The sequence below is a fragment of the Bison bison genome, unplaced genomic scaffold (genome assembly GCF_000754665.1).
Source record: "Bison bison bison isolate TAMUID 2011002044 unplaced genomic scaffold, Bison_UMD1.0 scf7180017864363, whole genome shotgun sequence".
NCBI lineage: Eukaryota > Metazoa > Chordata > Mammalia > Artiodactyla > Bovidae > Bison > Bison bison.
Genome location: NW_011494935.1, coordinates 4768370 through 4794637, shown reverse-complemented (window position 1 = coordinate 4794637; position 26268 = coordinate 4768370). Strand labels below are relative to the sequence as shown.

The following is a 26268-nucleotide window of genomic DNA, read 5'->3' as shown; positions in this document are numbered from 1 at the left end:
TGTATGTCTTCTTTGGAGAAATGTCTATTTAGTTCTTTGGCCCATTTTTTGATTGGGTCATTTATTTTTCTGGAGTTGAGCTGTAGGAGTTGCTTGTATATTTTTGAGATTAGTTGTTTGTCCGTTGCTTCATTTGCTATTATTTTCTCCCATTCTGAAGGCTGTCTTTTCACCTTGCTGATAGTTTCCTTTGATGTGCAGAAGCTTTTAAGGTTAATTAGGTCCCATTTTTGAAAGGAGCTGCAGTGTTATGGTGCAAAGGAGCATGGACACAGTGAGAGGAGTAATTACAGTTGGATTTCCATAATATTTCAAAATAATTTAAAAATAATGACATCGAATAATGTTATGAGGTGGTAAATATAGTAATAGGAATTGGACTCAAGTCTACAGAGGATTTAGTTCAAATCTCATTTCTGACGTTTGAGCACTTACCCTCTTTAAATTGTAGCGCCTTCTGTAAAATGGGGATAGTAACAGTTTCTACCTCAAAGGGCTTAAATGAGATGATGCTTGTGAAACACTTGGCTTCACACAGGAAATGCTTTTAAAATGTCATCCAGTAGTGATTTTTAAAATACCGTGCATTCATTCAGCTCCAAGGATTCTTCCTGACCCTCCCCCAGACGAAATAGCAATGCCATGTTGATGGGTGTATGCCTGCAGAACAGCTTGTGTGCCAGTCAGCCCCAGAGGCCTCCTTCCTGCTCTTCACATAAGCCCTCTCACTCAACACAATTCTATTTCATCTCAGCAAATGTACTAAATATCTGGTATTTGCCACCTTTCTGCTCCAAGCCATCATTACAAATTTGAGAAATGTGTGTTCTCTGTTTAAATAAGAACCCACAGTTGAGTATGGGAGGTGGATTCCTTAATAGATAACATTTAAATTATACAGAGTTCTAACAGAAGAGATTATGCGGGCACAGAAGGAGTTCCATATATGGAGTTTGAGAGCAGTACTTTTTTGGGTTTTTTTGGTTTGTTTTTTAGTCAGAACACATGCTAATAATTCGTATCACAGCTCAGCCACTCTTTTAGACCAAAAATTCTTCTGCAAGCCCATCCTGACATCCTTAAATGTGCACATCCTCAGCTGACCTTCCATCACAAAGAAGGTACATGGAAGAACGGATTAAGATGGAGAAGCTCTGCCAACTTCCAGCATCAGTAAGCAAGGCCTGCACTTCCTCTGCCACCCCTGTTTAGAAAGCAGATGGGCTGGTGTAACAGTTGATGGCATTTTATTGTACAGCTGTGCATATCTACTAAGCCATTCAATTGGCCTTGTTAAATTTAAACATCTTCCATTATCACTCTTGAGTTAACAAACACTTTGGTGTGACCATATCCCTTTTTCACCAGGGACCATTATTCCATTTGAGCAAGAGGTACTGGCTGCTTCTGGAAACTATTGTGGCAAATTGGTTTCCAAAATCTGTCAGCCCAGAGAAAGTCATTACCAGAGGGCCATGGCCATTCTAAGAATAATTTTCTTCAGCAAAGAATGATGGTATATATTAAAAGTCAGCAACGTCAGGAAGTTTCTTTCAACATAGGGTCTTTGCTTGAACTTGGTACTCCCTTTTATGAACTAGTACAAGGAGCACTGAATATTCATTGGAAGGACTGATGCTGTAGCTCCAATACTTTGGCCACCTGATGCTAAGAACTGACTCATTGGGAAAAGACCCTGATGCTGGGAAGATTGAAGGCACAAGGGGACAACAGAGGATGAGATGCTTGGATGGCAACACTGACTCAATGGACATGAGTTTGAGCAAGCTCAGGGAGATGGTGAAGGACAGGGAGGCCTGACGTGCTGCAAACCATGAAGTCACAAAGAATCGGACACCACTAAGTGATTGAACAACGACCAGGAACACTGCCTTTTTTAATGATTTTGAGGCTGGTACATGGGAGTGATATGTCCCAAAACATAAACAGTGTGCAGGTTTGCAATTCTTTCATCTTGCAGTTAAGTAAATGGCTTCTGTTCATCACTACTCTCTCAAAGGGAGCAGGGATCTGGTGGGCCACAGCTAATGGATAGCATGTGTGTGTGCTAAGTCACTTCGGTTGTGTCTGACTCTTTGTGATCCCAAGAACTGTAGCCCACAAGGCTCCTCTGTCCATGGGATTCTCTTGGCAAGAATACTGGAGTGGGTTACCATTTCCTTCTCCAGGTGATGTTCCTGATCCAGGGATCGAACCTGTGTCTCTTACCTCTCCTGCATTGGCAAGTGGATTGTTTACCACTAGCAACCCACTCCAGTGTTCTTGCCTGGAGAATCCCAGGGACGGGGGAGCCTGGTGGGCTGCCGTCTTTGGGGTTGCACAGAGTCAGACACGACTGAAGTGACTTAGCAGCAGTAGCAGCAGCAGCAGCAGCAACACCTGGGAAGCCATGTCACATGTCAAACAGTTTGATTCAGAATTTTTGTACACATGCCACCCTTAGTAAAATATGTATTAAGTAGGAGAAATGCTAGAGAGAAATTATCAGTCATGGTTCTTCAGCCTCCAGGTTAGTCTACTGACGAAGACCAACACATCCACAGATCCTCTATTGCAAAACTGGTGATGAAGAATATGAATAAGGATTCTAGCACAGTGCCATGGAAAACCTCAGGGGAACAAAGAAAAAAAATCCCCACTGAGGGAAGATGAGACCATGTCTTGAGAAATATGGAAGTTGAAATGGGCCCTGAAAGTATGCAGAAATGTGATGTGAAAGATAAAGCTATTGCAAGTAACTTCATAATTTGAACCAAGGCTAGGCAGTCAAAGTGTTACTAATGACTGTGGGCAGAAGACCGGCTTCAAAAGAGGTAGAAATATAACAAATGAGGCTACCATAAACAGTTCTGAATGCCTGACTAAGAATTTGCATTTAATTCTGAACCTGCTGGGAAGGCCATCAAGAAATTCTCCATATATTTTTGTTTGCCTTTTAAGGCATAGAAGAAGCATCATCAACTTCTTTGTAAACAAAGAAATGATAGCAGCATGTTCAGTGTAGATTAGAGGAAGGGGCAACACCTAAAAGGTTGTTGACTAGTCCATTGAGGAATAAAAATAAAAGATGCAAAGATCTAATGCAAGAGTAGAATAGCGTTAAATATTCAAATAAAACTTGAATGAATACAATTTTGCAGAAAACCTTTAGATGTAGCCCCATCTTCCTTTCTCTTCTATTATTTCATTATTGGTGAACATAGGTCATAGATTATTAAAGAAAACCAGACCTTGAAAAGTGGTGGCATCAGAAATATCACCTCTTGTCCCTTATAAGAGAGGAAGAACTGGGAAAAGATACTTTAATTTTGGAGCTTATAAAAACTTAATGCAGAAGCAACTTTGTTCTCTGGGTCAGGATAGATACCAGATATGCCTTTCCTGACTCCCATGGCAAAGTAAATGAATTTTTCTCCATAAAAACTCATACTCAGTTGCTATCCAAAGGATGGTCCATGAACAAACAGCATCATTTCTACCTAGGATTTGTTAGAACTACAGAATCTTAGGCTCTACCTACTTAATCAGTGTTTGCATTTTAGCAAGATTTCCAAGTGACTTCTGTGCATACTAAATTTGAGAAGCACCAGCTTGTTTGTTTGTTTGTTTGTTTGTTTGTTTTTCTTAGCTAAAGGTTCTCTTTTCTGTATTGCTTCAGGATTTAGGGCTCATGCATGTGGAAAAATCAGGGTTGGGAGATGGAGAGGAATCCTAGTAACCATAACCCAGTCAAGTTCTCCTTTCAAGACAGAACCATTTTAAAGAGTTTAAGGCAGTGTCTGACACAGAAGGCTTTGTAAACCACAGCTACTGTTATGATTGTTGTGGCTGTTTTTGCCTATTATTATTTTCAATTGCTTTCTCATGTCTGAAATATTATTTTAATTACTTTAACTTTCCAATCACAGGGAAGCTTAAGAAACACTTCATGGAGCTAAACTGGCAGAAAGACCTACCACTTCACCCTGCTCCATACAGAGACAGTAAATACTGAGTTTTGCATTGAAATCCAATAAAGAAATGATCTTTAAAGTACAATATCTGACATTTTGCTTGATTATGATCGATTTCCTATTCTCTTACATCATACAATTTGAATTTGAAAATGGGATTAACAAAAAACTCAGTTATCTCTGATGTGGGACAAATTTTGGGTCATGACTTGATGATGTCCTCACTAAGGTGCCACTAGGTAATCAAGTCTGACCCATCCTAGGCCAATTATTTGAGGCTGCTCGAGGTCTAGAAACAATTTGACAGCAGAACATTTGTGTCTGGCAGTCCATCTTAAAGAGCAGAGTGAAGAATAAGGTGCAATTAAGGAGTCAGAGCAATCACTCAGAGTGTCTTGGAAACACTTTCATTGCTGAATTTGAAGAGCTGTGGCTGACAAGTGAGTTTCTCTCTCTCTCCCTCTTGAAAGATCCCTGTAACTTCAATTGACTGTACTCAATTGCACCTTTGCACTTATGTACAGGCCTCTGCATGGAGTAGAGTCCATTCTGATTATGGACTGATAGCCTTCTAATCTGGTCACTGAGTTAGTCGTGAGAAGAATGTTTGCATTCTTGTTCTCATCCTAAATGGCAGTACAGTTGACCCTTGAACAACACAGATGTTAGGGGCCCACCCATCAACACAGTTGAAAATCCCCCTCTAATTTATAGTCGGCTCTCCGTATCCACAGTTCTGCATCCTCAGTTCCACATCCATGGATTCAGCCAACCATGGATCATGTAGTATTATAGTATTTCCTATTGAAAAACAATCCATCTACAAATGGACCTATTCAGTCCAAACCGTGTTGTTTAAAGGTCAGCTGTACTATGTAGCTGTTGCTGTGTTGAATCAGTGGAGACAGAATACAGATAACTACCTAAGAACATTTAACAGTCCAATTGGCAAAGTTAAAGTAAGTATCAGGAGAATAATAAATTGCTTTAATTTTCCACTGGGAAAAAAATGGCACCATTGATAATTCAGTTAATTCTTCTAAATATTCTCATCAGCCTCCACTGTTTAATATCTTGGTACAGGTTCATATTTTTGGCATATTAATATCCTTATAAAATATAATATTTACTTAGTAGATAACAAAATGAATATATAAACTATAACTAAAATAAGGAAAAAGCTTATTTAAGTGCCATGTTACATAGTTAGATATGTAAGAGTTGTGAGAACCTGTTCAGCTATTTCATAAATGTTTTTAAAATGGTGTATTTTCCTCCTTAGATCTCATTTAGTTAGTACATACATTTACCAATATCTATCATTCATGTCTACATAGATTTACAGATTAACATATTTGTCCTTCCTGATCAGGGTTTAGTAACATTTCATGCAGTTTTAATTCCTCCTAGATAAATTTCAATAAATTTGTATTTTGGTTTATCTGTAGGCCATCTGAATTGATGTGTGTTTTGTTTTAATGATAATTCGATTTAATCACTCAGTTTCTAGAATCCCATGAATAAAATATAAAAGATGAATTTAACTTGCAAGACACTAATGAGGAGCATCAGTGCATCTCTTGCTTCTGATATCCTTTAAAAGATATCTAATTATTTTTTACTCATTATCATTATGAAAGCTGTAAAGTCAGGTCTTACGTATTTGCATATGTTTTCTTTTATTTTTTAATCACATTGAGAGACTGCTAAATATTCCTTCAGAGAAAATTCAAAGAAAGGAAGAAAACTAGGTCTGCTTTCAGCTAATCCTATACAGTATGTTGAGCTGGCTTTTGAACTTGACCACCCTGGCACTGTTATGGATTGTCGTTCTTTCATCTACAAAAATCAATGATGCAGGAGTTTAGATTTGCTTTCCATTTACAATATTCTATACTTGGTTAACCCAAAATGAAGGCAAGAAGGTTGGGTTTTTAAGCCAGCAGTAGCCAAGGAGTATCTACAATATACTGCTCCATTGTGTCAGATGCCATAATCTCAGATATCAAAATAACCTTCAAATGTTTTGACTATCACTTTGGACAGTCCTATAAATGTCACTGAGCAGCTAAGTTTTCTCACTGTGAAAATGCTTATATGTTTTTATGAAATAGCAAAGTGGCATGTAACCAAATACACGTTTTCATTTATTTTAAATAATTCTTGTTTAAAAAGAAAGTATTAAATTTTGAGCACTATCTACTAGGTACTTTTCTAAAGTGTTTTACAAGGAACAGTTTATTGTTCGTGCTTAACAACTCTGTGACATAGATATTACTATTATTATCTCAATTTTCGTGTGAGAAAATTGAGGATCAAGAGAGGTTAGGTAACTTCAGTTCAGTTCAGTTCAGTCACTTAGTCGTGTCTGACTCTTAGCGACCCCATGGACTGCAGCATGCCAGGCTTTTCTGTCCATCACCAACTCCCAGAGCTAGCTCAAACTCCTGTCCATTGAGTCAGTGATGCCATCCAACCATCTCATCCTCTGTCATTCCCTTCTCTTCCTGCCTTCCGTCTTGCCCAGCATCAGGGTCTTTTCCAATGAGTCAATTCTTTGCATCAGGAGGGCAAAGTATTGGAGTTTCAGCTTCAGCATCAGTCCTTCCAATGAATATTCAGGATTGATTTCCTTTAGGGTGGACTGGTTGGCTCTCCTTTCAGTCCAAGGGACTCTCAAGAGTCTTCTCCAACACCACAGTTCAAAAGCATCAATTCTTCGGCGCTCAGCTTTTTTATGGTTCAACTCTCACATCCATACATGACTACTGGAAAAACCATAGCCTTGACTAGATGGACCTTTGTCGACGAAGTAATGTCTATGCTTTTTAATATGCTGTCTAGTTTGATCATAGCTCTTTTCCCAAGGAGTAAGCGTCTTTTAATTTCATGGGGGCAGTCACCATCTGCAGTGATTTTGGAGCCCAAGAAAATAAAGTCTCTCACTGTTTCCCCATCTGTTTGCTGTGAAGTGATGGGACTGGATGCCATGATCTTAGTTCTTTGAATGTTGAGTTTTAAGCCAGCTTTTTCACTCTCCTCTTTCACTTTCAAGAGGCTGTTTAGTTCTTCTTTGCTTTCTGCCATAAGGGTGGTGCCATCTGCATATCTGAGGTTATTGATATTTCTCCTGGCAATCTTGATTGCATCTTGCCTGACATGAAGATTGCATCTTTATCCAGCCTGGCGTTTTGGATGATGCACTCTGCATATAAATTCAATAAACAGAGTGACAACATACAGCCTTGACATACTTCTTTCCCAATTTGGAACCAGTTTGTTGTTGCATGTCCAACTGTTGCTTCTTGACCTGCCTGCAGATTTCTCTAGCTGATAAGGTGGTAACTTGCCCAACTAATATATAAGGAGAAATGTATAATGAAGGATTTTTCTATTATACTCAAGGGCTATGTTATCATCAGGTGACTTTTATTGAATTCACTCAGAAGATATTTATTTAAGGCCAGGTACTCTATGTGCCAGGTACTCTGCTAGAATCAAGAGACAGTTATGTCTCATCACAATGCCAATCATCTGGATAGACAACCATTGTTCAAATCCATATATATGTAAATAATTGTTCAGTAATTGCTGCCAAGTGCCTGTTCTCTGCAAGGTATTGTCTAGCAAGCACTATGTAAAATATCTGGCATTTTGACAAAAACCTATATTTTATTATAATGTTTCTACCTATTAAAAAACCATTAGGCTTCTCTTCTTCAACTGTATTGAAATAACATTGATACTCCATGCCTCTCTGCAAAAAGTTTCTGTTACAAGATTTGTAGTGATGAACAAAAAAAGATAAATACTGAAATTTTACTTTAAAAATTTATTTTAAATCAAGGTTTTGGATGAAGAAAGGAGACTAGAGGACCAGAAACACACTCTTTACTAGTTTAGATTGAGTCCTCTATTGCAGTGGTCCCCAACCTTTTTGGGAACAGAGCCCAGTTTTTGGAAGTCAGTTATTCCGTGGACCAGGGGCAGAGGAGATGATTTGGGGATGATTCAAGCACGGTACATTTATTGTGCACTTTATTTCTATCATTGTTACATTGCGATGTATGGAAAAATACAAATCGTCATAATGTGTGAATCATATCATCAGGCATTAGATTCTCAAAAGGAGCACGCAACCTAGATCCCTCCTATGCACAGTTCATAGTAGGGTTTGTACTCCTAGGAGAGCCTCCACTGATCTGACAGGAGGCGGAGCTTAGGCAATAATGCTTGAGATGGGGAGAGGCTGTAAATACAGATGAAGTTTAGCAGGCTCACTGGCCGCTCACCTCCTGCTGTGCAGCCCACTTCTTAACAGGCCACAGAGTTGGGGACACTGCTGTACTGGAAATACTGAGTTGACTTTTCTCTTGTCCTATTCTTTTGAAGATGGCTGCATTCTAGAAAACTATTGCCTTCTTGTTTCATAAATGCTTTTTTCATGTGTATACACAGATTCAGTTTTATAATACATTTCTAGCTATCTGGCTTGAAATTAGGAGTAAGTTGACCTTCTTTTGTTATTTTAAGTTGTTTTATGGAAGGTGGGAATGTCATCGACTCTAAACAGTTTTATAACTGAGAAATGTATTTCGATAACCAATGAGAAATGGGATTAAATTTGAGTCAAAGTCCTGGACTGTGAGTGTTCCCATAGCCACCTTAGGAAAATTTTGCCATTTAGAAAAAGAGTAGTTATCCTTTGGGACAGACAGCTGAGTTCTTAGATTTAGGTGGAGAATATTAATGGAGTAGATTATTAAGGAGTGAGCTCTTTTCTGAGAATCTGCTTGCTATGCCATTTACTTAAAACCTAGGCTTTCCTTTAAAATCATGAAAAACTTACTTTTAAATCATGCTTTTAAGTGAAAAAAAGACATTCTCTAACAAAATAAAGGACTCTATATGTAATCATGCTGATAAAAATGTTGGTGATGTATAATCTATTTAAACTCCACAATTTTTATTACAGTTTGTGATGTTTGCAAATAAATGTGCTTCCATGCATGCTTAGTCGCTTCAGTCGTGTCTGACTCTTTGTGACCCTATGGATTATAGCCTGCCAGGCTCCTCTGCCCATGGGAGTGGGTTGCCATGCCCTCCTCCAGGGGATCTTCCCAACCCAAGGATCGAACCTTCATCTCCTCTATTACAGGTGGATTTTTTTTACCACTGAGCCTCTGGGGAAGCCCTGGCAAGTAAATAACCCTTTTAAAATCATTAGCTATTGTCCAAAAACCTATCATTATGGAATCACAAGTTCAAGTTCTCAGTAACTGTTCCAGGAAAACTACATTTCTATTATCACACAAAGATTACTGCTCTTTTGAATAAAGAGAACTTCATATTTCTAGAGAAGTTAAGACATTGCCTGACATTGTTATGATTTACACAGATTCTCAAATAGAGGGTACTGTAATTCTTTGAAAAATAATTTGCTTCCACTTTTTCAGAGATTTGACTTTCTCTCTGGCAAAATGTGGTTAATTAGAAATCTCAAGAACTAAGAACTAGAGGATTGGCATTCTAGTCCTCAGTGTTACACTAACTAGTCACATGTCAAAAGGCAAAGAACTTAAACTTAAAACAAGTCTTTGTTTTCTAAGTCTTTTAAGTCTTAAAAAAGTCTTTGTTTTGTTGCTTTTGAAATTGGGGGAAGCAATATATGTTCTCCAAGCTTCCCTTTTGGCTCAGCTGGTAAAGAATCTGCCTGCAATACGGGAGATCTGGGTGTGATCCCTGGGTTGAGAAGATCCCCTGGGGAAGGAAAAGGCTACCCACTCCAGTATTCTGGCCTGGAGAATTCCATGGATGTGCAGTCCATGGGGTCACAAAGAGTTGGACACAACTGAGTGACTGTCACTTACTTATAGCTCCTGCTAAGTCGCTTCAGTTGTATCCGACTGTGTGTGACCCCAGAGATGGCAACCCACCAGGCTCTCCTGTCCCTGGGATTCTCCAGGCAAGAATACTGGAGTGGCTTGCCATTTTCTTCTCCAATGCATGAAAGTGAAAAGCAAAAGTGAAGTTGCTCAGGTTGTCTACTTGAAAGTTATACAGTCGTGTCCGACTCCTAGCGACCCCATGGACTGCAGTCTACCAGGCTCCTCCTTCCATGGGATTTTCCAGGCAAGAGTACTGGAGTGGGGTGCCATTGCCTTCTCCACTTATAGCTCCTAGACTTGTAAAAATTCAGCTATCTGGATACAGATGTTCTTTGAAGAGATCAATGTGATAAACAAATATACTGTGTGCTTTGAGGGGGGATTTATGGGGGCTGGATGAGTTTGTATAATATTGGTATTTGCTGGATTTCACTGCATGCTTCCCTCTACATCATTGTTTACAATATAAAATGTGTCTATTCATTGCAGTTATGTTTATGCTTACTAATTAGTTATTAGTTAGCTTCCCTTGTGGTTCAGCTGATAAAGAATTCGCCTGCAATGAGGGAGACCTGGGTGTGATCCCTGAGTTGGGAAGATCCCCTGGAGAAGGGAAAGGCTGCCCACTTCAGTAATTTGGCCTGGAGAATTCCATGGACTATATAGTCCATTGTGTCACAGAGTCAGACACAACTGAGAGACTTTCACTTTCATTAATTAGTAAATGTGTGTTTGCCCCACTCTGTCCCATGTATTGAAAGGATCATTATCCTTTTATTATTTTATAAGTAAAATGTTTTTATTATACAGCAAGTCTGCACTGACAAACATAGTAGGTGTCCAGTAAGTAATTGTTGGATGAATGTAACCAAATCCCTTAAATGTGCTGTACCTTTGCAGTGTACACTATTCATTTGTACTTACGCTCTTAAAACTTCTGGAATTAATGTTGATATAAATTTTTAGGGAGTTCTTTGGAATTTAGATATGCTACACAGTCAAATTTAGAGATCACGTCTGTGAATATTAAAAAAGTTAGTGGCTCACTTCTTCATAATCACTCCTTTTCCGACTTGAAATCCAGATATTTTGTATTGGCAGGAGAGGGTTCAGTACTATTCAATGCTGACTGATAAATGATTTTCCTCTTCTTTTCTTCTCTTAGAGTACCATCCAGGGCTAAGTGATAACATGATAATGTTTGAGAGAATGAGATTCGTAATCAGATAAACCTAGGTTCAAGTCCCAATGATACCACTTCCTAGTTACAAGACTTAATACAAGCTGTTAATTTCTCTAAGCCTATTTCTGTAATGTGGGCCTAATTATTCTTCCACAGTGGGATTATTGTGAGGATTAAAGGTGGTAATATACTTAAAGTGCTTGGTATGATACCTAGCACATAATAACCTTTAGCTGTAGCTATTATCCTTTACATAGTTCATCTTCTAAACAGTTCTTGTTTCTATTTTGTCTGTCTCCTGTGTATCTGTGTATGTGTTTCCTTTTACAGATGGATATACAACCGATGACATTGAGTTTTATTGGCGTGGGGATGATAACGCAGTGACAGGAGTAACCAAGATTGAGCTTCCACAATTCTCTATTGTAGATTACAAACTGATCACCAAGAAGGTTGTTTTTTCCACAGGTTTGTATCAGGGGAAATGGTTAAGAGAAAAGGGGCTTTATCATATTTTGCCAGAAGAGTTCATTTATATCAGGATTGGGTCCCAGGAAAGAATGGGGACTCTAGAAGACTTAGGTCTGTGAAAATGCTCAGTTCCCCAACAGGCCCATTTGGAACCCATCCAGTTATTTTCAAGAAGGTACCCACAGCAAAGCGAATGTGTCTCATATACTAGAGGAGGGAATAAGGGTTAGAGATGGCGTATGGAGAGAAATGACCCAGAAACAACCTGGGTCAGAGCTGTCCCCCTGGCATAATGCATCTCACAGAACTGATTATAATTCTTTGAAACACACTGAGGACAGCCAAGTCACAGTTTGCACAGGTCTGACCACAGTGAAGTTCTCTAAAGACAATAGGATAGGAGGATTTCACATTTTTCTCAGAGGGCAGGACTTTCCTTATGTAGCCTTACCTACTGTTCGAAGCTCAAAGATTTTCCAGATATTTAGAGTGTCTAGATGCCTTTACCATCTTACTCTTCCAGAACTGAGGTCAGGCTGGTTTTAGTCAGCAGTTTTCTCCATACTCATTAAAAGAAAATTAATAAGCCCCCAGGAATATACCTCTTTTATTTTTCTTATTGAAATGAATTCCTCAAGCACAGAAATAGGTAGTACTATAACTGTAGATCTTGAATTGTCCTTCTGCTAAGGACTCAGGCACTTCCTGTCCCTGAAAACTACTTCAACCAAGAATACAAAATAGCCTCCAGCTTTGCAAAGAGAACAACAGAAACTTTTCCTAGATTTGAGGTCCTCTGAACCCCTGAGACACTATGGAAATGAGTTTCTACTTAAAATATTTTTTCTTTAATATTAACGTACTTGCTTCAGCCCATGAGGGCTAGACAAGGCTTTCTTTCAATTAGTAAGAATATTCTCCCTTGCCCTACATGTACACACCCTGTTTATCAGTGTGACTTTTTTATGTTTTAAGACCATGTTCTGTTACGTGTCTTGTTTAAAATATAATTCCCTATATTCCCACCATCAAAGGACCCAGTTTCAAGAATCTGATCCTTTAGTTATATCCCCCACAAATATTCCTCAGGAAAAGTGACTCTCCATCCATATTTTGGTGGGTCAGGAATCCCTTTGTAACTTTGATGGACGCAATGAAATCAGATAAAATACTGCATCACAAAATTTCAGGGAGTTGCTACACCAACTGAAGCCTTGCCACTGATCCTCACCTTAACATGCATCCAGGGGCTTGTTGAAGAGATGTCTTATGCTACAGTCAGAGTGTGCATCGTTATTCTTATGTATAAAAATGTACAGGATGGACTTGCTGAGAAACAATTAAAAGGGGAACAAAGGGACTGTCTCAAAGTGTCTTATCATTACAATCGTAGAGAATGTAAACCTTTGATTCAGTGTAGGAGGCTGAGCAGGGAAGAGCTGGAATTCTTTTAATTACTGGTGAGGGTGGGATATAGTCAACACTGAGTAAGTCTTGCTAATTAAAAGCCCTGTTTGCTCAACTACTTTTGTATAAGGAAGTGCCCTTCACCAGAAGCTAAAATTGAATTTAGGGAAGATATAGAAACTGTTTATGTGTCTTTAAAGGAAACTATCCTATAAATACTGACTGATAATGATGATGTTTTAAAATTGTCTTTCTAGGTTCCTATCCCAGATTATCCCTCAGCTTTAAGCTTAAGAGAAACATTGGTTACTTTATCCTGCAGACATATATGCCATCTATCTTGATCACTATCCTTTCCTGGGTCTCCTTCTGGATTAATTACGATGCTTCTGCTGCAAGAGTGGCATTAGGTAGGCATGGGTCTGACTGCCTGCAGCGTGTGCCTGTGTGTGTGTTCATGCTCTGGTGTACTTTTTCCTTACCCTCAAGTTTGTGATGCGTGACGAGACCTGACTGCACACATTACAAGAATTTGGATATGAGACGTTGGATGATCTGATTCAGCGTTTAAATCAATTGAACACTAATTAAAACTCTTTCATGTCAAAATTAGTTAACTATATAACTGTCAGTAATGAAATTAGTCGCATCAGCTTGATATTTTTATTGAAGCATAGTTCATGTAATACTGCTTGGTAATTGTCCAGTTTTTATCTGTGTTTTCTTACCTGAAAAGACCTATCTTCCATCTTTTTTTTTTTTGAGTAAGAAACAAAGAAATGCAATGTGTAACAAATCAGTGAGCGGAAAGAATTCTAAAGGTTGATTAAGGCTTTGGAATAGCACAACAGGGGGCAGGAGACAACAAAGTGTAGGAACATTGGGGAATCATCCATGGCATCACTCATCTTATGCTCTGATGTTTTTCCATTATAATATCAGAGGAAGAGAATAAATTACAGTTCATGCACATTTTTATGTTGCTAACTCAAGATATAGTAAATTTATCACCTTTTACATGATCTTTATTAAGTCCTGACTAATCCTTATAAAATATAAAGTTGTCAACTGCTCCACCAGTAAATCTCAATTAAATCAGTATTTCCTTAGCAAAGTCATTTATTTATTCTTTCAACAACATTTTTTGTATACCTACTATGTGTCATACATACGAGGCACTGGAGATAAAACCAGTGCCCTTCTGGAAATTATGTTCTAACATAAAAAGGTAAAAAGTAAATTTATTTTGCATATAACATGCAAATTACATAATATAGTAAACATAAGAAGTAAGCAAAAGAAGGGGAGGGCATACTGGGGGACAGTTTAACATCATCGGGGTAAACTTCATTCAGTAATTGCCAATGGACAAAGACTTGAAGAAGATCGAGTCACATCAATGTCTAAATGAGTCTATTTCAGCGAGATGAAAAGGCCCCCAGGTAGAAACAGGCCAAAGAGGTGAGCAAGGTGACCAGTAGGTGGGTGCAGATTGAATTTCTGCGTACAGACGTCAGGCAGAGGGAACTAAAAGATGTTGAAGTGGTCCAGGAGCCATCATAACGTCTTTACTTTTATTCTGAGTGAAATTAGTCACTGAGCAAAGTGACATGATTTCACCTATAAAGGAATAACTTTGACCGCTGGATTGAGATTAGATTTTGGTGGTTCTAGGATGGAAGGAGAATTGATGACCTCTTAGACTGAATCAAGTCCCCTGTGATATAGTCTCCTAAAATACTGTAGAACACCCTTGGACACGAACGATAGTTATAATTTATATTTATTTGGTTTGTGATATCCTTTTTCTTCATAGTATTGAAGATACCTTGGGAGAAGGCCCATACCTAATTTTGCTCCAATTGTATCTGTAGTGTCTCACACGGTGAATGGTGTTCAGTAAATATTTGCTGGACACAGTAATGAATGGAACTTGCAAATATCCTGTTATTCCAAAATAAAAGTATCTTTTCATTTTTATGCCTATTATAGGAATAGTAAGTAAGTTATTTACTTTTTAAAGAAATGTTTAAAATGTCTTTTATGTGAGCAGTTTAATACTAGGTCAGAAACACCTTAACATAAGATTTAGATAAGTAGTGAAATCAGTATTGTCAGTTTTATAATACACATGTAATAGTCATGTCATACAAGATAAGCTCTAGATGAAATAATGAAAAGTGAAATTGGAAAATGTATCAGACTAACTAATACAGAAAAGATATGAGAACTATAAAACACCTAGATCTAAAATATAACCATGGTTTTCTGGCCATGCTCAGAATCAGATGCTCAAATTTATTTTTTCTGTGTCTATTTCATGAACATGTAGACAAACAAGACAAAAAGTATGATTGATCTTATTAGACAAAATTAAATCAGAAAACATATGTTCCTAAAAAAATAATAGAATTGAAAATTAACATTGGGCTGTGTCATTGGGTAGTGTGTTAAGGACACAGGTTTTGGAATTAGAGAGATCCCAGTCCAGATGTTGACTCTACAACTTCACATCTGTGTGATCTTGACTTCTGACTCCTATTTTCATATTACTGTTTTGCTACAAAGCTGGACCTTATCAAACCTCAGGACTTTGAACTCCCAGTGCTTTTATCCAGCATTTCTCTGTCCCTCCAGTTATAGCTTTGAGGGAAACTACTCCCCACTGTTGAAGATGCTCCCTCAGCTGGGCAAAAAATTATAACCTGAGCTAGTATGGCATTTCCCATAAGGCATCGTGTGATACTTCTGTAGTATTAATCTGTGCATTATGTGCCTACATTCCCAACCCCAAAACACAAAGGCTATAGACCTGCTTCCTGTTACTTTCCACCTCTAGTTTCCATATTTTTGCCATCATTTGTTCATAGCATCTATTCATTGATTTCAATATGCATTCATTGATTTCAGTACTATTACTATTATTTGGGGGCTTCCCAGATGGCGCTAGTGGTAAAGAATCCACGTGCCAATGCAGGAGATGAAAGAGACGCAGGTTCGATCCCTAGGTCAGGAAGATCCACTGGAGTAGGAACTGGCAACCCACTCCAGTGTTCTTGCCTGGAAAATTCCATGGCCAGAGGAGCCTGGTGGGCTAGAGTCCATGCAACTGCAGAGAGCTGGTCATGATTGAGCAACTAAACACACACACATACACACACACAATTATTTTATTTCCCCTTCATTACTTTCTTATTCTGAAAGACTCTAAGCTGGTATTCTATTTCCTGTCTTGTATGCTTCCCGTCTGTGCTCCACTCTGGTGCCAGAGCGATTGTCTAAACACAGTTTGTCCCTAATGCCTGTCTGGTTGAAGCTGGTCAGTGGCTCCATGTTGCCTTCAATTTTAAGTTCAAGCTCTGCATTAAGCTCTCTGTATGTGGCTTTCCATTATTTGGGCCTTACTTAATCTCCACTTTTCTCATCCTTCTTCCCATCATATCCTTTAATGTACCCACAATGAATTTCTTGAGATTCTTTTGATGGGCTGTGTACTTTCATCCCCACAAAGCACCTCCCTAAAAAAATTCTCTCCACTACCAGTGCCCTTAGATCTACTATCACTTTTGATCTCCAGGTTTTGGTTGCCTGGGTAACTCCCACTCATTCTCCAGGACTCAGCTCCAAAGGTGGGATTTCCTGATCGTTCCCCTGCCACATCATGAGCTAAATTATGATCCACTCTGTTTTCTCAACTCCTGTCTTACACACATGTCTGCATAGCATTTGATTCGCATCTCCAAGTCCCACACTAGATACATAACTATAACCATAAAGCTATGATTAAAGAAAATGTCCCCAATGATTAATGTTTAGTATAAATTAATGATTTATGCATATTTCCTAGGCTATCACAGGGCTGATATATAATAATTGCCCAGTGTATATCATGTGCTTCCCTCATAGCTCACCTGGTAAAGAATCCGCCTGCAATGCAGGAGACACTGGTTTGATTCCTGGGTCAGGAAGATCTGCTGGAGAAGGGATAGGCTACCCACTCCAGTATTCTTGGGCTTCCCTTGTGGCTCAGCTGGTAAAGAATCCACCTGCAATGCGGGAGACCTGGATTTGATTCCTGGGTTGGGAAGATCCCCTGGAGAAGAGAAAGGCTACCCACTCAGGTATTCTGGCCTTGAGAATTCCATGGACTATATAGTCCATGGGGTTGCAAAGAGTCAGACTTGACTGAGTGACTTTCACCCACTCACTCATATATTGTGTGGGATATGTGAAAAAGTCAAAGAGTATAGTTAACCTTTCTAGCTATGATGAAATCAGCAAGCAAATACAAACATTATTATTCTGTCTCATTTTTGCAGGAATTACAACTGTGCTAACAATGACCACTATCAATACCCACCTCCGGGAGACTCTCCCTAAGATCCCTTATGTGAAGGCCATTGACATGTACCTGATGGGGTGCTTTGTCTTTGTTTTCATGGCCCTTCTGGAATATGCTTTGGTCAACTACATCTTTTTTGGGAGGGGACCTCAACGCCAAAAGAAAGCAGCTGAAAAGGCTGCCAGTGCCAACAATGAGAAGATGCGCCTGGATGTCAACAAGGTAGGTTCAAAGGGCAAGCCCTCCTTGCTTCTTAAAGTCATAGAAGAATGCCTGCCATATAGGTTCATGGTCTTGTTAACAAATGAGAAAACTAAAGCCCAGGGAAGACATCATTTGTGATGGAGACATAATTAGGGCCCAAATTTATGACACATTTAGATGCCCTTTACCTTAACACTAGGGTGGCCCAAACTGCGGTCATCTGAGACCACTTTTGTGACTTTTTCCATTTATGAGCAGAATGTGTAATATTATTTACTTTATGTTTATCTAAATTAACTCATTTTATCTAAATTTATTTATAAAGGAAATTTCATATCAGTTATATCAGTATTACTTGCTGGAAGATAATCTTAAATGAAACTACACTATTAATTCTAGGTTATATTACATAGAGGCTATGGGCCTGAGCTCTGCATTCTCTTTGATTTAAAAGAGAAATAAGCAAGTACAGACTTGTGTTAAAGACTCACCAGCAACAAACTGGCACTTCGTTTGTGAAGTCATCAGATGGATAGAAAGAGAAGTGGAAGGGAAAAAAAGAATAACCTTCTAAGTGACAGATAATTAGTCAATGCCTTTCACATTACCACCTAAAATCCTTGAAGCATTTGCATACAAGAGGCCACCATGTTGCTTAAGTCAAGTATAGTCAAAAAACAATTTCCATACAGTTTTAAATCCAACTATTTTTTAAAGCAATCGTTCTCAATCTGGGGTGCCCAATCAAATGACAAGGAAAGTATTAAAAATTACTGAAGCTTAGGTTTCTTCCCTGGAAATTCTGATTTGGTTGTCCTGGGGTATGCCTAAGCATCATAATTTTTAAAATTATCCTAATATTATTCTAATTTGCATTCAATATTTAGAATTTCCATTTTGAGCCTATTGATAGCAGTTCCAATAGATCTACCTGTCTATACTTCAAAAATACTTCACCTGGCTTCCTGCACTGGTAACTTTCTGCACTGAGCAGAATATTTATGCACATGCTTTCCCTGAGTCCAAATTTAGACCCTTCAAAATATATGAGAAAAACAAGATCTTATTTTAATATATCCCATAAATAGTGTTTATAAAGTAGTACGTAATGTGGATTTGATAAATAGCTCATAGTGATGGAACTAAGAAAATGGTAATACTTTTAAGCCATCTGGAATTGTTAACCATCCAATAATTATTTAATTGACATTTTAATATTTCTAGCTTCAATTTAATTCCAAGGATAGCATACCATAAATCATCTCTGCCATTGAATTTTATTTGGAGCAAATCCAGTGAAAATTTCTGACTCACTGATATTTTCCATATATCCATAGGTCTGATATTTGATTTTGCACTATTCTGTAAATCAAAGGCATTCCTTTTCCAGGAGATGATATTCATAATAATGCAAATTTTAAGTGTGGCCCTTATAAGTCAGTAAACCACAGGGTCTAGGAAGTTGTCAATCCCTTTTAAATGCTCTCGATTTCAGTTATCGGGATCTGTTAATAGATTCCAAGGTAGCATTATGGCCCTCTCAGGCTATCAAATGAGAGAATGCTTTTTAAATCCATTTTATGATTTTCCTGATAAGAGTAGCTTTAGTAAAGAAGAGAAAATGAATAAATAAATAAAACTATCTCATAGGACTGCAGTTTGAAATGAGACTCAATCAATTGCCTAATGCAAAGCTAACTTAAGATTACATCTGATCTCTTTTTACTTTCATCGACCCTATTTTTTACTTATCAATTTGCATTTAAATGATACATTTAAGTACCAGAGAGTGGCAGTTTTGTTGCAAACTGAACCTGGAGAGCTTCAGACAGTTTTAAATTCAGTGTACAAGATGGAGGCAGGGAATGGTTCAATGGGCAGGTACCCCATAGTGATGCAGAACCCATCCTCTTGGCTAATGTTGGATTTGCAATTCAGAGCAGAGAATGTGAGAGAACAAAAAAGATATCAGAGTTCTTCTAGTGCAGTGGTTCTCAAATCACAGGCAGTTTTGCCCCTGGAAGAGTATTGACAATGTCTGTAGAGGTTTCGATGGTCAGAACCATGAGGAGGGGATTATCACTGGTATCTAGTGGGTAGAGGCCAGGTGTGCTACTGAACATCGAATAGTGCATGGGACAGCCTCCGCATGACAATTATCCAACCCAAAATGTCAGTCTTTCTGAGGTTGAAAAACCCTGTGCTAGTCCAATCCTCTGGTTTCCAACTTGAGAAAAATATAAGATGCTTGCCCTGTTCTTAAAACTCTTTAGCATAAATTGTATGAGTTGTTTCTCTGCTTTCTCAATCAGCATGCATAACATCATGGTTTCAGAAGTTACCATTTAGCACAAAGTTCTGAACAAATATTTTGGAGTCAGATTTGACATTTACCATTTAATAGTTATATGATAATAGGCCAAAAACCCTCTCTGACCCTTCAGTTTTCTCATCTGTAAAATGGAGTTGTCCTTATTCAGAAGTTATTATGAAGTTATGATAAAATGTAGAGAGAATAGCATAGTTCTCAGAATATGATTGGCACTATGTAACTGATGAATATTAATAAAATTATAAGCATGATTATTTTAATAATAAAATTTTCAGTCTCCAGTCCTATTGGTGGTACTTGCCTTTGCATTTTACATGCTCTGATATGTAGGATGCAATCCCATCTCTAAAATAAGAGTATCATCTAGAGGAATGTTTCACATTGGAAATTTTAAAATCAAAGCAAAGAAATCATTTTTCAACAGACACTAGCTATAAAATCTGTAACAGACCAACCAAAAACTGTATCAGCTATTTCTTAGGCCAGAATACTTACAGCCATTTGATTAGATTTTAAAAGGTAACTATCTAATACCAGACTCCTTTTTTTTTTTCTTAGCCCAGCATGGAAGGTTAGAGGAGACCCACAGAGGACTCTGATTGCACAATACTGTCTTTCTTTTTGGCATTATGAATAATGCTATTTTCATTCTTATCAAGAATGTTCCTTCTTTTCAACTGTAATTCTACAGTCATTTTTTTTTTTTTTTTAAGCTCAGGCACATATAATCAACTAAGTATTGTTGGATGCTCTGGAGAAATCAGTCATGAGGAGAAGGATTCACTTTTACAGGTTCTTTTGATAGTTTTTTAAGAGACAGAGGCAGCATGTCAGATAATCTAAAGTGATTTTTAAACTATTCTGTGTCCTGATGTCAGAGGGGGATGAAAATGGGAAGCCTAGCCAGGTGGGAGCCCACTCACTGGTGCTCAAAATTGTACTTCCAGTTTTCTAATCTCTGTATAAGCTTCATGTAAGGTCTTATTTTAACAAGAGTATCTGCAGCTCTTAGAACAATCCTTAGCCTTGTGTTTAAACTGATGCAAAAACTAAGGCTCTTAAGGAAAATGAAATATCCAAGGTAGCATAGCAGAGTTACCAAGATTCTGAGTCCATCCAGGTTTTCCAGTCCTTATCCAATAAAATTTAAAAGTTGATTCCACATTATCCATATTTTCAGTTCAGTTAACATCACCTAAAATAAACCTTTCTGTCTATACACAAGAATCCATAACTGACAATCACTATTACTTTCAGTTGTCTCCATGTGACAAATTAAATTGTAAAATACAAAGATTTTAAAAAACAAACCTCAAACTAGTAAGAGTTCTACTGAATATTTTTCCCAAGCATCTTTAGAAGTAGTTAAAAAAAAATGCAGTATCTTTCTCAAATGTTAGGAAAGTCCTCCTGTTACACCTTGCATTCTTCTATTTTGTGTGTGTGTCTGTGTGTGTGCTTGTAGAATTTTCTGTTGATAATTTCACCCACTTTTCTTGTTTATGCCTCCAGGTTTTAGCTCTTTTTTTCTTTTAAGCTTTATGTTGTTTTCTTGTTTATTTTTCTGCCAATAACTAGATACATATATTTTTGAGAATGTAGTTACTTCATCTTTTCAGTACCGTTATTCTTGGATATGTGAATTGCCTGCAGTGTCCTTATTGTATTAAGAAACCCACAGCCACCAGTTTTCCAAATAAAGCTGGGCTGAGAATATCTCTATTGGGGGGACATCCTTCATTCTGCATTCATGGGTTTTATGAGTCTCTAATTTGTCTTTTTCATTGAACCTAAGCTCTTTTAAATTTATTTATTTATAATGTTTGGAATTAGATTTTTAAGTGATAACGTTAAAAAGATATAACTAGAAGTCCTAGTTTCTGTTAAGGTCGGTCTTTCTAAAGGCCAGTAGCATTTATCTATATCCAATTTACTTTAACCACCAATCCTAATCTAGTGGCATCAGTCGACTTAATTAGCACATTCTCTACTTTGTCTTCCAGATTTTTTATAAAGATATTAAACAAAATGGGACCCAATATCGATCCCTGTGGGACCCAACTGGAAACCTCTCCCCAACTAGACGGACTACCAATTACGATTTCTCTCTCTATACGGTTAGATAGCGAGTTTTTAATCCATTTATTTGTATTTCTGTTGGAGCCAATTTGTTTAGCTGTTCCCGTTAAAATAATGTATGGGAGTTTTTACAGATAACCTATGGACTTGTATCCATAGAGACGTGGGGATGTGTTAAACGTTTTCATGGGACCCTAATGGGATTTTCTTGGGGTTTTGTTTTTTTTTAATGTAGTTATGATGAATCTAAACTGCAGTGTTCCATTCAGTCATTATTGTTGTGCTAAAGAAAGAAACCAGATGGATCATGTTTTGAGAGCTCCTTTTCATTTGTATTGAGAACATGGAGTGTCATTATATGCCCCGGCCTTTCTTAGTTTTCTTGTTGTGTTTCTTCTGGTTGTTGGAATAGGTGGAAAATTATAGTCCCTCCCTAGGTTGGCTCAGAATTCAGGAACCTATATTTTTCTGTCCTAGATTATTCATTTGTGTCTGAGAATGTTATGTTTGCATCAAGTCCTTATTTATTTATTATTATTTATATTTTATAAATAAGTATTATCTCAGCAGGCCCAGTGTTGCTATAATGATAGAAAAGAGGCAGTAACTGAGATTGTTTTTTGTCAATGCTCTTGACTTACATGAACTCCAAAGAAAGTCCACTGAGGGCTAAAACTTGGAGTTTGGTTTCTGAATCCTGACATGTTTACACGTCTTAATTGGCAAATTGTCGTTCACCTTGCCATCCCAACTGGAGGAGGGAAAGGGGGATGATAATAGTCACCATTCCAGATTATCATCGCCTATGTGTCTCTCAGTTTTCTTCTATTTCTTGGTGAGGCCACAAATGGTACTGAATCTGTAAATCTTTCCTATGAGGACTTGATGCCAGATGAGTTGTCATTACTATATCTTGAAGTATCATGTTCTTCCTTAGTTTTGTGGCTCTAACCCCAAATTCCTTGATTCCTCATTGTTAGTAACAATGTAACCGCCTCATTGTTAGTAACAATTAGTAACCGCCTTTCTGGTGGGAGACAGGTATGGTTAACCTCTTAAATTGCCAGTTTGCTTTGCTATTTTAAGTTGCTTTATAAACTTTGTTACTTGGTGTGTTATACATAGCAAAGAGTCTGATAAAGGGTATCAGGTAGATTCCAGAAGAAGAGATGTTTGAAACTTCATTACTCAACTATTTTAGTTCTAATCCCCTACTATGCCTATTCCCTTAGGCTATGGTGTTGCTGCTGTTCTTGTTTTTAACCGAAGCCACTATTGTGGAAGTGGAAGTAGACTGATTTGATTGGGCAGTATTCTAGGCAGAATGCTAATCATGTAGAAACATGTCTGACAGAGTTTGGGCTTATAATGAAAATGGTTGAAAAATACTGTATTTTTCAAAATCAGAATCAGAGTATACTTCATGATTCGTCTTTGATTTACACTGGGTTAAAGTTACATGAAAATTCAGGAATTGCCTCAGATTATGAGAATATTTGAAGGAAAATGTGCCTCTTTGGTGCTCTTTTCAACTGATGGCTTGAAAGAGTTAATGATACTCTCTGATGCTATGACGTGGACCCTCATGTGTCAAGGACTCTTTCTAATTCATAAAACAGTATGTTAAAAGGAATGATTTACATTGAAATATGAATCTTAATATCTTCTGCATTTATGGTTTTTTTTTGTTGGGTATGTGTTTACTCTGTCCTTTGAATTCTCTTTTAAGTTCATGTTTAGAGTATGAAATAAGGGTCAATATTCAAAAGTTTAAATATTGAGTTATTAAACCTTTCACCTGAAAAAGTGTTAAAATGTATTTGACAATCCTTAGAGTTAGGAGGGTGCCCCTGGATGATGGTAGCTGTTAGACTGAACTGGGTTCACAGTCAGGCATGGTCTTTTATGAGCTGAGTAATATTTCACTTGTTTAACCTTTCTATCCCTCAAGTTCCTCAGCTGAAAGCTGAAACACTAATTTTTGCTTCATGGGACCACTGAGAGGATAATTTGTTGAGGTCTTATACAGTACCAGGCATAGAGCACTCTATAAATAGTCACTGTTCTGGGGATGGTAGCAGTGTATATCTTTCCTAATTTTTATTTTGTTAGATCTATTACTGTTTTATGATTATAAAACTAATTCTTGGCCATGCTTTTTTAAAAAAATATGCAGAAGGCTATGAAAACCACCAGGGTTGACACCTTGTTAACATCGCCCTTTTTTCATTTAGTGACATACTTTTATATAAATAATTATGCTCTACTATTGAATGTATGCTATTTTCTACGTACCTTTTTTGTGTCTTTAAGTATACGGCGTTTCTAATAACCACAAACTATTTCCTTGAATGTACCAGGATTTATACAACGAGCACCTGTTGTTAGACGTGCATGGTTTCTAAGTAGTTTTCGATTATAAACAACTCAAATAAGTGCTCCGTTACTGACATGTTTGTACACCATTGATTTCTAATACATTTCTTAAAGTGAAATTTCTGAGTCTAAAAGCATATGCCTTAAAATTGTGATGCATGTTTCAAATTGTTCCCTAGAAACGTTCTACTGTGGTTTATATACCTACTATGAGAGTGTGGCGGTACACACACATGTGCACACACACACACACACCACCTAGTCCTTAAAATGATGAAAAAATAGAAAACTGATCTCTGTTTTCTGTTGTAAAAAGTGTTAGAGAAGTTGAGATATAAGAATCCAAAACCCATGTGCAGTTTTCTGTGTCCAAAAGCCATAGAGGATAACATGGCAATGGAAAAGCAAAATAATCAGTACCCAACTACAACTGAAACTCTGCAGAGAGACAGAAATGCATAAGGAGAGCCAATAGTAGGAAACCCTATAGAAAAAGTCTGTCTCAAAATAAAGCATCTAAACAAAGAAGCAGCATGGCAGCTATACAGGAAAGCTCTCAGATGACATACTTCTCTCCCTCTGTCTCTCTTTCTCTGTCTCTCACTCATTGGTGGAGACAGAGGAACCCAGCATGCAAAAGATAATGACTCTTTATGGGAAAAAATACTTCAGGATATATTAACACTTTAATTTAAAAGTGTTTTTCTTGGAAAAATTGAAAGAGGGAGGAGGGTTCAAGATGGGGAACACATGTATACATGTGGCAGATTCATTTTGATATATGGCAAAACCAATACAATATTGTAAAGTTAAATAAAATAAAATTTTTTTAAAAAAGAAAGAGAATATGAAACAAAAGGCCAAGTATAAACAATTTTCTTAGACACTAATTAAATCTAAAATTCTAAGAAAGAAAATCAGTATGGCAAAAACATCAAGGCAATACCACAAAGTTCAGGCTATAGAAAACCATGTCAAATACAGAAAAAGAAAAAAAGAGAAATACAGATAAAAACCACTTAGAGAAAACAATAAATATACAGGACAGGTACAGCAGAGTAAGCATACAGAACTGTGGTTTTTGTGAAATATAGGATGAAACAAAAAGAAAATAGAAAAAATATTTAAATCTGACATCATTAACTGATTATAATGATGATGATTAATATTTCTTGAATGCCATGTGTCTGCTTAGACACTCTACATATCTTGTTATGACATAAGTCATTATTACCCTATGTTGTGAAAAGTGAAAGTGAAGTCGCTCAGTCGTGTCTGACTCTTTGCGACCCCGTGGACTCTAGCCCACCAGGCTCCTCCACCCATGGGATTCTCCAGGCAAGAATACTGGAGTGGGTTGCCATTTCCTTCACCGGGGATCTTCCCAACCCAGGGATGGAACCCAGGTCTCCCGCATTGCAGGCAGACGCTTTAACCTCTGAGCCACCAGGGAAGCCCACCCTATGTTGCAGTTGTTATAATTTTATAGATGGTGAACAGAGGCCTGGAGAGTGTAATTAATCTTCTTAAGGTTGGATGACTAAGAAATGGTTGAACAGAAATTATGACCAAAGGATACATTCTAACTACTATGCTATACATTATGTTTATACATACCAGTAATGAAATTAATCATTAGGCATAAAGGATATACTGAGTTCTGAGATAAAAATTATATAATACCATTGCTACTTTATTATGTTCCTTTAAAATTACTTAAACTTTCAATCAGAAAATGTGAATGACCTATGAGGAAGGGAAAATAAATCTGAAACTACTCTACAGCAATATTAAATTTTATAAGACAGTGGGAAAAAAATGTTACAGAGTTTGGAGGGGGAGAAAATATAATAGAGAATTCCATGGACTGTAAAGTCTGTGGGGTCACAAGAAGTTGGACACAACTGAGCGACTTTCACTTTCATTATTGGTATTATTTCAAGGCAAAAGAAGGACAATCTATCCTTAGTATGCAAAATCTAAGGGAACAACCAAAGAAAAATATTATGGCG

At 37.5% G+C, this 26268-nt stretch overlaps 1 protein-coding gene across 2 annotated transcripts in view; it reads left to right on the top strand.

The window, feature by feature from the left end:
* Window positions 1-26268, top strand: part of GABRB2 (gamma-aminobutyric acid (GABA) A receptor, beta 2) — a 288251-nt gene that overhangs the window by 233110 nt on the left and 28873 nt on the right. Inside the window, exons 7-9 of one of the 2 annotated variants that reach the window (XM_010855334.1) lie at window positions 11376-11513; window positions 13181-13333; window positions 17243-17487. In XM_010855334.1, coding sequence (XP_010853636.1) covers window positions 11376-11513; window positions 13181-13333; window positions 17243-17487 — 536 coding nt within the window. The remainder of the gene's footprint in view (window positions 1-11375; window positions 11514-13180; window positions 13334-17242; window positions 17488-26268) is intronic. The other variant, XM_010855335.1, reaches the window with a different exon arrangement.